The sequence below is a fragment of the Pagrus pagrus genome (assembly GCF_965226575.1).
Source record: "Pagrus pagrus genome assembly, chromosome: 2".
NCBI classification, from domain to species: Eukaryota; Metazoa; Chordata; class Actinopteri; order Spariformes; family Sparidae; genus Pagrus; species Pagrus pagrus.
The window spans coordinates 12,790,717-12,808,266 of NC_140186.1; the positions used below are offsets into that span (position 1 = coordinate 12,790,717).

General features: G+C 42.4%; 1 protein-coding gene across 2 annotated transcripts; it reads left to right on the top strand.

Moving 5' to 3' along the window:
- The first annotated feature begins 704 nt into the window (after window positions 1-704).
- On the top strand, window positions 705-16,393 carry dkk2 (dickkopf WNT signaling pathway inhibitor 2). 2 transcript variants are annotated; one of them, XM_084365152.1, is made up of 4 exons: window positions 705-1,259; window positions 11,087-11,240; window positions 11,813-11,944; window positions 14,345-16,393. In XM_084365152.1, exons 1-4 carry the CDS (start codon window positions 1,056-1,058, stop codon window positions 14,593-14,595), a joined length of 741 nt encoding a protein of 246 aa, XP_084221278.1. In that variant the 5' UTR covers window positions 705-1,055; the 3' UTR covers window positions 14,596-16,393. The 2 variants fall into 2 exon arrangements, with proteins under 2 accessions (XP_084221278.1, XP_084221279.1); XM_084365153.1 differs by having other exon boundaries at window positions 11,090-11,240.
- The last annotated feature ends 1,157 nt before the right edge of the window (window positions 16,394-17,550 follow it).

The window sequence follows — 17,550 nt, forward strand, 5'->3', positions numbered from 1 at the left end:
TGTACCTCCACATGTGTTATCTAACCAACATGAATATAAGTAATCCTGATTCATGGCTCTAAGATTCAAACAAAGGAGTCTCTATTATCACTAACTTTATCACCATTGGCATTCCTTACATCATGAGGGATGTCTTTCCCACAGAGGGAAAACAATGGTTATCAGATAGTGTTTTTATTCTAAGTTATTCCGGAATGCTGGTTAAATGGTCAGGACATCATTGCAATGACAAACCTCAGATAAGTGTGGTTGAGACGGGCTCAGGGTGAATTTTTCAAGGTTTTACATTTTTACGCACACAGGTAACTTTTTCCTAGAAGCACAAATCCACTCTCGTGATCGTGGAAAATGTTCCACGTTACCTACAAACCCTCTGTAGAGCAGCCTGACATTTTCTTTTCTTCTTTTTTTTTTTTAATCATCATTTCCTACGCGCCCAACCGCCTCGCAGTAAAAAGGGTCAAGCGACCAGTTAAAACACACAGTGTATAATTTTATAGCTTACTCCCAACGGGGCTCCTGGTGCCGGTGTCGAGACGACAATGCGCGAGGCAGCAGTGCCGCGCACAGATCAGTTTCATTCTTTGTCAGTGGTGAATAGGGGCGGAGGAAGCAAACTCATTAGGATCCTATAAAAAGAAAGTATCCGAGATCATAAAACACCCGGCTGCAGGAGCGAGTGCTCACTCACAGCCAGACGGAGACAGAGTGGAGACCTCTTGTCAACTTTCTCTCAGACGCTCAGAGCATCAGCACCTTTTTCTTTTTTAACAGATTCACGTCTTCGTCGTTTCCCTTCTACACTGGGCTCTCTCTGTTTTTTTCCCCTCACATAACTGTGTCGATGGCACTCGTTCCTCTGAATATCTGATTTTCTGGAACACAAACTTGACCTCATCACTCCTCTGTACTGCAGCCGGGCGAGCGTGACGCATGGACACTGACAGGGCGCACACTTCTCTTTGAGAAACGTGATTTTTGCGGCACGGTGTTGAGGTTATTTTAATTTTTTTTGAGTGTGTTTTGTAGTATTTTTTATTTTTTTTTTGTCAAGGATGCTCGTCTCAACTTGGAATAGATGCTGTGCTGTGATGTTTCTCGTCGCTACGCTGAAGACGGGGACATCCCAGGTATCAGAGGCGCGCCCAAAGGCGAACTCCATCAAGCCTGTTCTGTTGGAAGAGACACCTACACCCGCTACAAACCGCTCCACCACCGTCCACAGCGGGGTCACCAAGAAATATAACATCCTTACGCAGGTAATTAATTCGTTGAATTGTCTGCGGGCTTATTTTACGCACATTTACGCACAGCCTGAAATTGGTTATACGGATTAGAGCCAGTGGAATAATTTATTTTAAAGGGTTATAAAACGATTCTAAACGTAGTGTTAACTTTATTCTAACAACCATGACGAGTAAAAATGACTCAAATCAAGGGCTTCTATTAAATTAAGTGCGCGTAATTGTGCGGCACGTCTCCAAAACTGCGGAGTATCTTGAGGTGTACACGTAAGAAATCCCCCCGCTCACTCACGTGTGAATCGTTATTGGAAATTGCAGGGATTGGACCCCTCATAAACCCTAATTGCCTCGCAGACCTGACGCCACAGTCGGCTGCAGCAGCGCACTTCCACAGTAAATCATCAATGCCAGAAATGTGAGAAAAAGTTAACACTTGGGGTAATTTTCTGTCTGGGTCTTAGTGTCATTAAAGTGGTCCAGACGCTTGCTGGGATTATGAGATTCTTACTGTGGGGCCTCTGAGGGATACTCTTACCGACCACTTAATACCCACTCAAAGAGTTATCAATTCCTGCTGTTTCAACAGAGTGCTATCACTGTCATTTGAGGGGAAACAGTGGGAGCAAAAAATGTTAAAGATTTGGCATAAAACATAAAGAGTGGTGAAGATTACGAGTGAGTTTTATCAAGTGAGGGGTTTCAGCTGTGCATTTACTGCTTGGCCGGGAAAGCGAAGTTCTTGAATACAAAATAATTCCTTGTAAGAGGAAATTTAATCTGACTTTTTGGACGATCGATAGTTGAAGCTAGAAAGGTGGCAGGGTCCGCCAAACACAAACAAAGTAGAACAGTGTGAAATTGTGTTGTCCTTTAAGGAGTGTTGTCAATGAAGATTTTTCTCTTCTGATTAAAATTTCTTCCCCACAACTACATAGTGCACCTTTAAGTTTTAATTAAACACGTGATTATGTTGAGCTCAGAGCTGCTGATCTTTCTGAGCAGCAGATGGCACTGCCACATCTCCGTCACCTCCTCCCCCTCCACGGCAGCCAGTCCTCACATCATCTCACTAAAACAGCTGAATACTCTTTTGGCCCGTCGGGCTGTCTGTAATATCACTTGCAGCAGTGATAGCGTTGGATATCGGTGAAGCGCGCAGCAGTGCTGAGGGCAGCGCTCTGACATCCAGCTCAGACAGGAGAAATTATGGAAAAGCCACTCTCTCACTCTCTCCTCTGCGGAGTGTGGAGATCCAACCTCAAGCAACCCTGCCAGACCTCAATTTGAACGCCTGCTTACATCTTTGCCATCGCAATAATGTTGAGTGGTTTGGACGGGTGGACTGAGGGGGACACAGAATGTGTGTGTGTGTGTGCCATTCTGCTTGTAACAAAAGTAAAATGTCATGGTGTGTCCAAATGAAGATGGCCATGACAGGGGTATATATATGTGCGTGTGTCTGTGTGTGTGTGTTCTGGCTGCCAGGAGGTTTTCCAGAGTTGTAAAGTAACAGCCGCAGCTCAGCCTTGGCCAGACATGCGGCTTGACGCTGGCAAGCAAACTGCGCTGACCCTCTGCGTCTCATCGTAAAGTGGTCGTTTATGAGCAAAATAAATCAAAGATAACAAGTCTGCTCTCTTCATGAGGCTGTAGCGGCAACGTGTGGCATATATGTAGCATCAGGAGTGCAATACTTTGGATCTGTTAATCATAAAGCAGAACATCAATGAGTTATTTTCTGCCCAACGTGGCTCACAGTAGGCACCCCGAGATGTTTTCATCCCCGTCTGCGTTTGTGAAGTGAATTACTGTTGATTAAGGTTTGGGTGTGAGTTTGGAAAATGAGCTCAAATTTCTCCCCTGGCATGTGCATCATGGGAAACCTCAGTGCCGATACAAGCAGATTTATGGTCAAGCTGTCATGCTGCTGAGTTTGTTACAATCGGTGAGGAATAGTTGGCAGATGTTCACACCTCTGGAGAGTTCGCAGCGGTGTTCAGGATGTGTGAGCTTGGCAGTGTGTGCGAGGGGAGAATCTCAGTGATTCACCACCGTTTGCAGGTTTTTAACTGTCAAACACAAGAAGAAACAACATTTTGACGTGGCGTGAGGCGGCTCTTTGGGGGCCTGAAAATTGTCTCCGAAAATTACAAGAAACTTCCCCAATAATCGCCCCGACTGGCTCACTTTCACATGTGGCAAATTATCGAGGGAGAGGGTCCAGCCACCCTGCGGAGACGTGCCTCCGCAGCAGGAAACAAGAGTATAATTTGGTGTTTTTATCCATCAGTTTAGGAAGGCTGCTCAAGACCTTTTGGTTAGAGGAAGCATTTGACAGCTTAATGTGTTTTTATTTCCTGTAGCTGCTGACAACGTTTGGCGATAAGGGTGACATTAATCACACAGAAAAGCAGGGTCGGGTTCTGGTGATCGCTTGGCCAAACCGACAAAACCAAAATGTACGCCTCTCAGACCTTGACAGCAGGCGCTCGTGGGTGGCACTGTTGCCTCCTTGGAAGGGAACCAACAGAATCGGATAGCACGGCCGGGCAGTGCTCGCCACTGCAACCTCTGATCCCACAAGGGAGCCGACAGCGTGGCGGCATTCATGCGGTACGTGTCTGTAAAACACCAGCCGGCGGTCAGTCAGCCTCATCTTTATTTTATCCAACACAGAGATTACTTTAACAAGCTCGGCCTATAAAAGCAGAGCCACGTCCTTTCTCTCTCCGTCTCGACCCCCCTGTAACCTAAAATGACTGTTCAGTGATCCTAATGAGCTGAGAAAGAGAGAGAAAAGGCAGACAGAGGTGTGAGTGCTTGTTAGTGCTTCAGTCTTCCCGTCTTGTGGCCTTTCCAGCCTGTGGGTCCCTTGGGCGCTGTGAGGGCCCGCACTGGAGCCATTAGGGGCCTCCAGTGGGAACCTCCTTTACTGTAATTGGACCTGTTAATGAGAGAGGAGACCCGTGCACCTCTCATTCCACAGGATTACACCTTTTAGAGCAGCACACATCCTAGATCACCATGAAGCGCTTTCCCCTCACTCCTTTGATAGTCTTTGAAGAGAGCAGTCGTGTACGCCGACCGTGTGCCTCCCTTCGTGTCCGATGAACAAGATCAACTGGGAATGTATACTTAACTTAAGGAGGGTCTCGTGTTTGGAGACTTTGGATCGTAGCACTCAAAGCGGACGTGGCCATAAACACATGTGTTTTGAGTGATGAAAGACGCCAAAGCCATTTGAAGACGTGGTCTGTATGAGTGACTTGTGCGCAGCCATCCCTATGTTATCTGATCCCGGCTGTCTGTGCTTTCAGGGCATATGAAGTTTGTTTATTCAGTGACATCGTTTATTTGACTCTGTAAGGCCCCTGCCACTCATTAACGCCATTCACAGTTTCAGGTTACGAGCCTGATCTCTGAAGGTCAAGTGCAATCACGGCGCTGAGCTCAGAATATGTGGATGTGAAGAAGTCCCGTACTACAGCTTTAATGTAGATTTTTGTGCTTTTGTCTCAGACAAAAACAATGGAAGCGCCACTCATTTTACACTGTAAATGATTTTGGGCTGTTCCATCTTTAACTGGTGCCTTAAATTTGTAAGTTGACTAGTTCAGAGTCTTTGTTGAAGTCTTCTTTTTATGTGAAGCCGATTGTAAAGTTAATTCAACTTGTAAAGAATATAAATATGTTTAATAATTAACTTATTTTCTTGGTTTATCAAGTAGTTCTTTGGTCTATAAAATGTCAGAAAGCGATGAAAAACTAGCGATCATTGTTTCCTAAAGCCCAAAATGACGTCCTCAAATGTCTCTTTGTGTCCACAGCCCAAATACATTCAGTTTACTGTCATAGAGGAGTAAGGAAACCAGAAAATATTCACATTTACTGTAAGAAGCTAGAATCAGAGGTTTCTTACTCATTACTCAAAACCGGTAGTTGGCAGTTAATTTCATAGGTGACGACTAACCATTTAATCGTTGGAGCTTTATCAATACCATTAAAATATTAAGTTGGATCAACGTCTGTTTAGTCACACATTTTCTCAATTTGAAGAATCGAATAACAGCTGCAGCTGCTCCTCTTGGAGCTGCTTTGTTCCATCATTAGTGCAAAGACGATATGTGAAACTGCTCCCAGTAAGTATTATAAAAGAGTTCAGTAATGGCCTGCATCGTGGTTTGCAATGTTTCATGTGAAAACAAACAATTATGACTTCTCTTAAAAAGACGTGTAGCACGTTTCCATCATTTATGTATTCTTCAAACTTACGTTTTGACTCTCAAACAATGCATGCTGGGACGTCTGCAAATATGCTCATCATGCTTCTTTAGACACTTATCAGAACCCATGTTTAATCCCTGGTCTGAAAAAAAAAACAAAAAACAGAAATGCTAAGTTTAATTAAAGCAACAATGTGTAGAAATTGGCATTTTGTGCAAATTGGTGCCCCCCACAGTTACATTACAAATTGCAAATCCAAGGTCTCTCACTGAAGTTACACAGAGCAGAAACAAGTGATGGGGGAGTGGAGCAGCTGAGACAGAGACACCATTCATCTTATTACAAGACACTGTACCATCAACATGATTTTGAAGCTGTTGTTTAAAGGTAAAAAAGTTGCATATTGTTGCTTAAGTTAATGAGAAACGATTGGTTGATCCCTGTAAATTCCTGTATGATTTTTTACAGTGTACGCACGCAGTCTGTAAGTCAATGAGAGGGTTCAAAGAAAACATTAATAAAATTGGGGAAAAGCAAAACAGGTTGAACTTTCTCAAATCTCAGTAAGTTTAAACCCTCAGACTCAAACTAAACAGAGCAGACATTCCTTTTTGTTATTTTTAAGCATTACAGAGCGCTTCCATCGAATTATATCAGCACTTTGGTATGACTCTAGAGAGGTAAATAAGGGACCCAAAGACCAGGGGGGAGGGTTCAAAGCCCTGTATATCCTGCAGTAAATCCCTTGTAGATTGTTGCTCCCGCACACTCGAGGTTCCTCTTCAAAGCCGCGGCGCTTAACCAGCACGAGAGCAGCACGAGACAGGGCCGGGGGCTTCCCTTATGGCTCTGTCTGTCTCTTCCTTTATCGTCTCACCAGCATACCAAGAGACAATTTTGAGCCCACTTCCTGCGCAGGATCCAAGGCTGTGCTTTTATGTGTGAAGGCCATCTAGGGAAAAATAAGGGAGCAGCAGGAAAAAAAAGATGCAAGATGAATGAGATGCATCCCAAATGTAGCGCCGTTCCTCAGAAGTTGCATATGAGGCGTTTTAAAACATGACAAGATAAGGCGAGATTATCAGCCCTGATTTGAGGGTCAGCCTCGTATCATTGGGTTTCAAAGGGCTGTCTCGAGCCGTGATGGAAGAGGTGAGCCCCGGCCTTTTTTTTCTTCTACTCCCTCCCTCCATGTGCAGTATGCACTGTAATCGATCCAAGCCTGCTGGCCAGAAAGACAGATAGGAATCAGAGCAGGTAGTATGAAGTACTACTGCACGTGGCCGAGCCCATTTGTCTTCATATTAAGATAACAGCACATTTTTCATGTTAGGGAAAAAAACTCCCGCTGCTTTTTCCTTGGACTTCTCCTCAGAACATATTTTCAGCATATTTCCCTCCTCAGCTGTGACAAAAACAAAAGTCCAGGGCGATGTTGGCCTACATACGATGTTGACACGAAAACAAAAAACTGAGCCTCTGAGCCAGATGAGGCTGATCTTTGACACTGGAAACAATAGTCTGCCAAATACAATCCGGACTTGATTCTGAACAGTCTTTCTCAGTGGGGGTCGGTCAAGAATGAACATTCACTCTCAAATGGGTTATCTCTTTCTGTGTCGAAAGCTCCACCGTCACGAAACAGTTACACAATTTAACTCCCTCTAAAATTAGAAAGTGATGTTTTTACACGAGTATGTATTCACAGATTAAACAGAGGTTAAACATGATGGAAATTATTGAAATTTGATGGTGCCACTGGGCATATTGTCGAAGAGAGAGCCAGGCTAGCTCTTTCCCCCTTCTTCCAGTCATTATGCTAAGCTAGGCTAATTACAATTGTGCTCTCGTTCCCTATGTAATACACAAAAATAAGAGTGGTGTCAATTTACTTATCTTAGTCTCTGCAAGAAGGACAAAATTTCAGTCTATCCCTGTAAGATGATTGTTTTTATTTTTATTTTTGTACATTTATTTTACCAGGAATATTACCACTGAGATTCAGAGTCTCTGTAACAAGAAAATTCTTGGCCAAGACAGCAGCATAAAAAGTTTCACATAAAAGAAACAAATAATCAGCAAATTACATCAAGACAATAAATAAAGCAGTCTTCAGTAGCAGGATATGTGCAAATAAGCCTATTTTTATAATCTTCCATAATCCACAATCAGTTTTAAAATGTTGCTGTATGTCAGATTGTATAGGCTACTACTAGTTTGTGACTTGCAAGAGAGAGTTTAAGAAAGGAAAGGACTCCTACTTTTCCCATAATGCAACTCGATTGCATCTATGTATATAAGGTCCTTCCTTTTTTTAATATATGTTTTTCAATTTTTTCGTCATTCAGAAAAGATAACCCGTACGGAGTCACAGGGTTATTTTCTCTGATTTAAGAAAGTTCCTCCGGCACCACAGAAGTCATTATTCATCTCTGAGTCGAGTGTCCCTTTTTTTTTTAAAGTAAAGCCTCTGAATGTCCTTGAGAACAATTCTTAACACAGTAGTAATTAAGGAAAAGTTACAATCCATCAAACTCTCGGGCTTTGTTACTTTCATCAACACATTAAGCATCTGCTTTATGGGAATCTGTCATAATGATTAATGAGCATTCCATTTAATATTCCTGCTCATTTTTCTGTGCCTGTATCATTGCCTCCATGTGTTTCCAGCCTGAGAAAGTCACTATGGCGCCCGTCCAACGAGTCTAATCTTGTTCGCTTTCTGAGGCACATCCAGTAACAACTTCTAAATGTGCTGAAATACTGATATTTGTCGGCGGTTGATTTTAACATGTGGCGTACACTCGTGTTTGCCTGCTCTCTTGGACATGGCAGCCCCCCTCTCAGCTGACCTTCATACCCTAAATGGAGTTTGCTATGTATTGTGGCTATAATGATTTAACTCTGATTGAAACCCCGTCCTTGTTCGTTCTCATGTTTATTGCTCCATGTTTGTCAGTGGTAAGCCACACTAAATCAGATCTGTCAGTGCAGTGCCAGCTAAATGTGGTTGTGGTGCCGGTGGTGGTGTGCCAGCCAAACATGTTGTTCTAATGTCAGTCAACACTGGACGTAATTTACACAGTTAGGATCCATATCCCGCGACGTTCTCCAGATCTGCATACTTGAATAGGTGTCGTGTTGTGAGAATGTCTGACAACTCAGTACATCCGCTCGAATAACAAAACCTTGAAATCAAACCGAAAAGGCTTAAAATAAGATAAAGATGTGCAGGAATCGGAGGAACACAGCGGTCTGACCTGTGTTGTGTCTCGCCCAACGGATGTGGACTCGGGCCACAGTATTGACGCTTCCTCGCAGCTGCTCAAAATGTACCTCTCTCTTTGATGAGTACAAATGCGCAACATTATTCCAGTTGTCTGAAGAGTTGATTTGATTTGTGATACGATTAATGTCAAAACTCCTTTGCTCCTGCTCCAAGTCTAACAGGATTTGCATGTGTAAGGAATTATATCAAGATAGCCGTTCCAGTAAAACTTCCCATTGGTGCTCACGCTTGTTATGGAAACAGTGCGCTTGGCTTTAATTGTGCTTCTCACTGCTAGGGACAGTGGATGTTGTGTTTGCTAAGGTGGCAGTTTTTTCTTGCGTGGTCATTTTCAGTGCACTTATGGGAAAGAAGACTTAAAGCTTCGCTGGACAACAGAATATGTCTCAAACTTGATGTAAAAACAAGAAATACGAAAGCAAAAACAATGCTAAATTGCCTATAAAGGAGTATGATTAGCTACAGTAATCACCCCTCAATTATGTCTGTAGACTCATTAAGCCTCTGAACACTGAGAGACATGGAGAGAAATTGAAGTGGTTTTTCTTGGTTTGGAAACTCTAATAGCTCTATTGTCTGGGATCTGAAAAAATGACCACACCAGTGAGAGACATGTTAATCCCTACAACATGTTGTCCACTAAAATTGGGTGCAGAGGGACCGCAACTTGTAGTCAGTTCACCCAAAACAAACAAGCAACATATTTTCCTACTTACCCCCAATGGTATCTGGCCTTGCAGAGACATTTGGCTTCATTTACAAACGCTTTAATCTCTGCGTAGCGCCAAGGCAGGGGTCTCACCACCTCAATACAGTAAGGGTGAATGGCATTTGGTCTTGATGTCCAAAACACCAATTGTTACGTTTTTAAAACTTAAAAGCAACGTGCCTCTCCAGAAACGAGTAAAATTTTAGTTCTCAAACTGTAAATGAGTAACCGAGCGTGAAATCTTTAATTACATATAAAGTTACTCTTACAGTGACTAAAAAATGACTCTCTCTTGAAGCAGTGGCTTTATTTACATGCATACATGTGCTGCACTGATGCAAATCAAGTGCACACAAATACACATAAAATAGCCTATCATTACATATATTCTTGGATTGAGTGCCTCATTGACTGTTAAAGTAAAATGTTTTCGACCCTGATGAATTGCAGTTGAGTTTGGCGTTAGTTGAGTCCACCTCAGGTCCTGGTGTTGTTCCAACCTAAATTTTGCACGGCAGTTTAAACGTGCAAAGAGACGGAGCAGGAATCGCAGTTTGTAAGAGCTAAAATGAATTTTTCATACACTTTAAAGCCTTTAAAGTTTATTTTGAGTTGTTGTAAAGTGAGAACAAAACCAAACATTGCCCATCGAGAAGTCCTACAGTGTTGTTTTTTTTAAATTTTGCTAAAATTTTTATATAGTCCACCTTTTAAGAAGAAGGTCTGGACACACCACGGCCCTGCTTCAGTTGGGTTGGTCCAAAGACCTCAAACCTGAACATAACAAGGGTTTTTATGTTGCTTGTTAACGTCTACAATTTTAATTTTGTAACCTGTGGTGCCTGGAATGCACTCAGAAGGAATGCAGTTGTCGTGTTTGGCCTGGGTAAGTAGGGGTTTGCTGGGTTGTGAGTTGTGACCAACAAAATCCACTATGTTCCCTCTCTTTAACAACTTGCAACACAGCACTCTTTTGAATTTGGCCGAACTTTTGCGGACATAGCTGATGTTTTAAATTAAATGAATCTGGGAGGATATTACACCATCCCAAGACTACTCATTTCTGAAAAAAGGGACTGTTTTATGAGATGCTAAATGTTTGTCAGGATCAATGCGACTATGCCGGAGCTGTGTCCACCAGTCAGTCCGTGACTTTCCAGAAAGTGGCCTCCTGATATGTGCCATTCTGAGCGACATAATTTAGGGAATAAGTTACATTTACTCTCGTGTGTCTGTTTTTCATATTGTTAAATCACCCTGACGCAAATAAATCATGAGTCACATATCGAAGGCAACAATCTCCCGTTAGTCACAAAGCTTTTCTTTCAGACCTGCTCACGCTTGGCACTTTAAAGCAACCGCGTTGGCACCAACATCGCATATTCTTGATTCTTATCGACAAACCTGCGCCTATCACGTAATAATGCAGTCAAGTGTCAGGCACCACACATTCCTAAGAGGGGTAACCCCTGGTTTACAGGTTTTACTTGGCAAGAACCGTTGATCGTTATCACTGAAATTATGCTTGTTTTTAAAGATAAATGTGCTTGTGCAATGGAGGATAATTTATAAATCCAGTAAATGTTCTCACAGATTGAGTAAATGTATCTGTTTCCTCAGCAGGTGTATCCATGCAGCAACGATAAGGAGTGCAGCGTGGGAAGCTACTGCCACAGCCCTCAACAGGCTCCCTCTCGCTGCCTCACCTGCCGCAGGAGGAAGAAGCGCTGCCATCGAGATGCCATGTGCTGCCCCGGGAACCGCTGCAGTAACTGTACGTGCCGCACACACAGCGTCAGCGCATGTCAGCTTCAGTTATATTGTGGCTGCAGGGTTCGATTCAGAAATTAGATTTCTTGTCTTACGCAGATGTTCTGGAAAAAAGTGACTTGTTCCAGGTCACTGAACAAACTGTACCACAGTATGTAGCCCAGAGATGTAGTGAAGGAGCCAACACATTTAAATAATGTTGAACACATGCTGTCAGACAGAATCCTAAACTAGAGTTGAGCTGTATTAAGATGATGCCCAGAGGTTAGGAATCACTGGTCACATTTTAAAAGGTGTTTTTCATCAATAAATACCATATCGTTGTTATTTATATACATACATATATTTATATTTTAACTGACATAGCTGACCTACACATATATAAGGTTACGTGCCTTTAAAGCTGCAGTTAGCTCTTCTGAAGAGCCTCAATAAAACAAGCTACTATCTGATCTTTAAAGCAGCCAGGTTTGCCATCAGCCTGAACAATCTGTTCTGTACATGCTTGACAAAATGAGCAGGGTTAGTATTGCTTTCTGCCATGTTTATATTTCTGTCTTCTTTTTCTGTCTGCAGATATTTGTATCCCTATCTCTGAGAGCGTGCTCTCACCTCACATATCGGCTTTAGATGAGCACAACAAACTCTCCACCAAAGAGCAAAGCTGGAGGAAGACTGGGAAGGCGCACGCTAAGCATTCTCTCAAAGGTAAGATTTGATTGCGTAGCTCTGCTGTTGTGTTTAAAGGAGACATATTATGCTCATTTTCAGGTTCATCGCTTTATTTTTGGTTACTACTACAATAGGTTTACAATGCTTCAGTGCTTAAAACACACATTGTTTTTCTCACCCTGCATTATATTCCCCCTCTGTCTGAAGCTCCGTTTCAGCTCCTGTTTCTTTAAAGCCGTCTCCTCTGATTGGTCCGCTCATGCATGCCTGACCCAGCACTGCTAACAACAATGGCGCAGCTGAGCTAAATCAATTATTAAGTGCCAAAATAAATTGCAAATGTGTGACTCTGTGATGTAGTATGATGTCAGGGAATTTAAGCCGGGGCTACTTACGAGGCATTTCATGAGCAGTGTTTTCTTTGGGAGAGAGGAGTTTTTGTTGGTGCGAACCTTTTTAACCTTCAAGATCTTTTACATGCAGAAGATCCAATTTAACACACATGAAGAAAAGGGAGGGAAAAAAAGAAAAAGCACAATATGTCTCCTTTAAAACCTGCCATGTCTAAACGCCTTCACTCTTGTTATTTTCTGCTGTCGTACTCACTGAATCTGGTCTGGGTGGCTGAGTCTTTCAGTTGCTGGCTGTCTGCGTGTCCTACAGAGTTCATGGGCGACGCCAGTCCACAAACTATGTTGATAATTACCCCTCTCTGCTCATATGTCAGTGTCTGAGAGCCCAAAGCACAGCATGGGGAGCGTAAGAAACCACAATGCCCCTGCTGTTTTCTGCACCTACATAAAGCCGTACAAACACTTTCATTGACAGCACACATCGCATTATACGCAAGTGTAAACCACAGAATGCAGGTTTGGCACGATTATAGCTAATAACTCTTGGAGCCCCCTGCTCAGTGTTCATGTCACCCTATTTAAGTTAACGTAAGGGCCCATCCATAAAGCAATACGTTTAATGAGACAGTTAAATTACTCAACTCTAAATGCACCCTCAAGACAGCAGCTGCCATGCGAAAATCAATGTGAAAATAGCAGCAGTGCTTAAAGTTGCTATAAATAAGACCATTTACTTTTATTTGTGCTCCACTTGCTCCCTCTCCTTAAACATTATTACATTGTAATGGCCTCACGCGAGTCGCTGCTTGAGGAAAAATCCAGCGAGAGAGTTCAGTTAGCGCAGTGAACCAGCGGTCCATCACGCTGATGGTTGGAACTTCTCATTGAAATAACTAATCAGCAAAGTGTGGTTTTGTCAGCGATACAGGATGACTCTGCTTGAACGGTGAAGCAGCTTTTGGCACGAGGTGATACACATTTAAAATAGCGAGAAAAAAAATCTGCATGACTAAATTGTACTAATTATGCATTCATTAGAGCAATGTTGCCAAAGTAGCAGGGCCAGACCAGATGGGACGATATGGTTAATAAACAGAATAAGCAATCGTTTGCTTGATTTGCGTTGAAAGCTCCATGCCGTTCCTTTGTCTCTGACGTGACCACACATAATGCAATCTGAACTGAAACGTGAAGAAAGGGTTGCATAAACCTATCCGTATGGAAAACATAACAGCTTAATGAACAATAATGATACATTTCCGTTGCTTTATTTAACCGGAGCAGCATAGCTCCAAGATACTGGATGGTTACGATTTCATGCAGCTCTTGATGAAGAATTTTTTCTTTTCTTTCTATACGCACACTCGATATACTGTTTGGAGATTTGTTGTCTGCTCAAAGCAGCCAGAATAAATGCTGGCAAAGTGCATTTCTGCAGAAAACCACAGATAAGTTAAAGCTTTAAGTGTCTTTATGTTGAAACTGTACACGTCTTTTGGTTCAATGTTAAATGTTTCCCTCGTCACAATGTCGTGCTTATGAACGGGCTAGATTTAGGCACAAAAACCACTTGGTTAGTGTAGGAAAACGTCGTGTTTTGGCTTAAAATACCTGTTTTGCTCGCCACAAACACTGCTGGGAATTGTCCATATGTCTTGTTTAAAAACACCCGGTTTTGACGCCACAAACATGGCTTCACCACACCGTGACTTCCTGTCCAAAGTATCAGTTTTTGTGACCACAAACACAGCTGCAGACTGTCCCGCGGTCTCATTTGAAATATCCAGTGGTGTCACGTTTATAAATGTTTGAACGCTGTAGTCCCACATCAAATATTTCCAGTGGTTTCACCGTGGTCCACCACTGTACCCTCCACGTCCTGATATTAAAAGTCAGGTAATTAATGTGATGTTGAATGTGATGCTACACATTTTGAGGAAATGTGAATACAGTACGTAGCCTATGACATTTTTAACGTATCAGTGGTTTGCAGAAACATTAACTGCTAACATTTTATCCTAGCAACTGGGCTGGTCTACTGGTTCGAGACTGATCAGTACTGTTTCTTGTCTTCATCTTTTAGGTCACGAGGGCGACCCTTGCCTGCGTTCATCCGATTGCTCGGAGGGCTACTGCTGCGCCCGCCATTTCTGGACCAAAATCTGCAAGCCAGTGCTGCAGCAGGGAGAGGTGTGCACCAAGCAGAGGAAGAAAGGCTCTCACGGCTTGGAAATCTTCCAGCGCTGTGACTGTGCCAAGGGCCTTTCCTGCAAGGTGTGGAAAGACGCCACCTCCTCGTCCAAGTCCAGGCTCCACATGTGCCAGAAGATCTGAAGCGGAGGCAGCTGCTGTCGGCGTAGAGGCCTCTGTGTCCATCTGCCAGGGAAAGTTTTTGAAAGGATGGGTTGTGGCTGCATTGAAAGGAGTAAAAGACAGAGACTAACAAGAGACAGAACAGACTGTGTGGGTTCAAGCTCGCTAATCGGCAAGCCGAGAGCAAATGGGATTGCTTTAATGTGTTTGCTGTGAGTGGTCCATCCCTGAGCCCACATACAAACACGCACCATCACACACACAAGCATACACACACCTCATGGGTTTGTGAGATCAGTGAGCTCACGGACAAACTTTTGACACATTCTCATGACATTCAGGGAGCCACAAAGTTAGCCAGTTGATGCTGATAGGTGTGGACAGTTTTTAATGGAGACGACAGACGTAGCAGTCTTCCATCAAGCTTCAACTTATAATAATAAGACAAGTAGACTATTTACAGACAAGCCATATTTTTACTGCGCAGTACAATCTTTACCAAACTCCAGTGTCAAAGATCAGATGTGGAACATCGTGTGTTTCATTACTGAATCTGATGTTCTGTCTGTTTTGTCAAATTTCAATGTGTCCCTTTTCATGTTGTTTGTCTTGAAGTCTTGAAGAATCCAGCCATCGCTATGCGAGACACTTACAACATAAACTACGTCCAGACCCACCAAATACCAGTCATATCATACGAGGAACTAATTGCGTTCACTGTTTACACCAGAGCTTTACCCTAGCGCTCTAACAGCATCCTCAGACTTCAGTGCGACGAACGCGGTACTCTTAAACCAAAGAATGCAAGAACATTTACATCAGAGTGATGAGTTTCATCTGGGACATTAGCTCCTCACCCCCGATTTCTAGCCACAAGAAGAGAGATAATGTATTGTGTCCGCTGTGGAAACCTCGTTTGATCTGTCAGATACAGCTGCAGCCTATTGTGATACAACCGTGTGGGTTACAACTGTGTGCACGGAGGTAGTGCTCTGCGGCAGACTTAGTGGTTCCGATACCAGACAGAGAATGGTTCTGCTTTTCCAATCACATGAACGGGATTCAAGGATACGATGGGAGTGCAGTTTTTTCCGTTTACGGAGCCAGTGGGAATGGAGACGCGAGAAGATTGATTAGAGTTGCAAAAATGCTCCATAAACCTAAAGAGGATCAAAGAGAATCGGCGTTTGAATCGACATTTTGTTGCCGGCACACGGCCCCGTTTGTTTTCCTGTTTTTCAGATATGACTGCATTCTTTCTTCTCATGAAATACAATAGAGTTTTGTTGTTCTGGAGGTGAAGCAATGCTTTTTACCTATAGTCAATATACTATCACATTTGCCTCTTTTTGCTTTAATGTTTTTTAGAGCATCAACCACACATATTTTGTAACCATTTAAAATATCAATAAGCTCTTATATTGTAAATAGATTGGAAGCAATGAAAATGTATTTAAGAATCAATGTATATCATGTACATATAATAAAAATATGAATCTTAAACGTTACAGCAGAATGATCTAGGTGAGAAGAGTAATGAGGGACAGTCGGATAGATTCGGAATAATGTAGTTGAAGTGATAAAAGCTGCGTGTATAGGCAAAGGGGAGAGGCATAGATAGATTTGAGTGATATTACAGACTGGATGCGTCGAAAAGGGAATTACAAAAGAAGAGACAAGCACATTAATTTCCAAAATAGTTTGTGTAAATGGTGTGTAAATGGTGTCGAGATTTATATCCCACTAAATATTGTTTGTGTTAATACTTTGCATTGATTTGTGTGTGTATTTACAATGATGAATGAATAAAAGAATGTATTTTGTACCACTGCTTACACATGAGTTGTCTTTACTTGTTATATTTATATAATTATGTTTATTTAGAGTTTTAATGTAAAACAGGAGGTAGGACAAGGTTTGCAAGGTGAAAAATGTTTATGTTTTGCATTATGTTAACCTTTAGAGTAATTTAAAAATGGGGGAAAAGACAGAAAGCTTGTGCACATTAAACAGAACTGATTGGGAGTACAGTTTGCCATGTTTCAGACGTGCCGAACGTCACTTAACATGCTCCGAATAAAAAAAAAACCTTTACCTGTTTCTCTGCATAACATGAACATTAAAGCCCCTAAAAATTTGGTTTCAGATCTTAAAGGTGCCCTGTGGGGATTTCTTGTAAACAAACAACGTTATGTTTACATGTTCACCTTACTTACCTCAACACATCGGGTGTATCCTCGAGGTCTTACAAATGCATCGTTGGGAAGGAATAAGTATTAACAGCCTGACATTCCGAAACACCTCCATTGCGAAACCCCTCCATCCCGACACACCGCTGTTTCGAATCCGACTTTCAACTTCCGATTACTTCCCAATATGGTTAGGGGTTAGGGGTACCACAACAGCCTTTTTGGAATAGCGGGGTCTTTAGAAAAAATGAGAAACCACGCCATTACGATGAATGGAAGTCTATTTTCGGAATTGTGGGGTTTCGGGAAAGCGGGGTGTAACCGTTTTACCATCAACTTCATTGATTTTTCTAAGTATATGCTTTTTCTGAATTTGATGCAAGAAGACACCTGTTTGGAACATCCCACAGGTAAGCAGGTGATAGTGTCATGATTGGGTATAAAGTAGCCTCCTGGAAAGGCTCAGTCGCTCACAAGTAAGGATGGGACGAGGTTCACCACTTTGTGAAACACATGATTGTATAAAGGATATTACTACACGGCTCGGGAACAATTTGTAAAACCGTTCTCGGTAAATATAGTTCATACACAGTGTCTCAACTTTTTTGGAATCGTGGTTGTACATATATAATTTATTTTTCCGTGTGCCTCCCACTTCAAAGCAGTAATGCAAAATAACCAAAATTGTTGCAACCTTGTCTGAAAAGTTTGAATTCATACTCTGCGAGAAAATACGGGCCTTTAATAAAGAATATTATAACAGCTGAATTGAGTGAAGTTACCACCT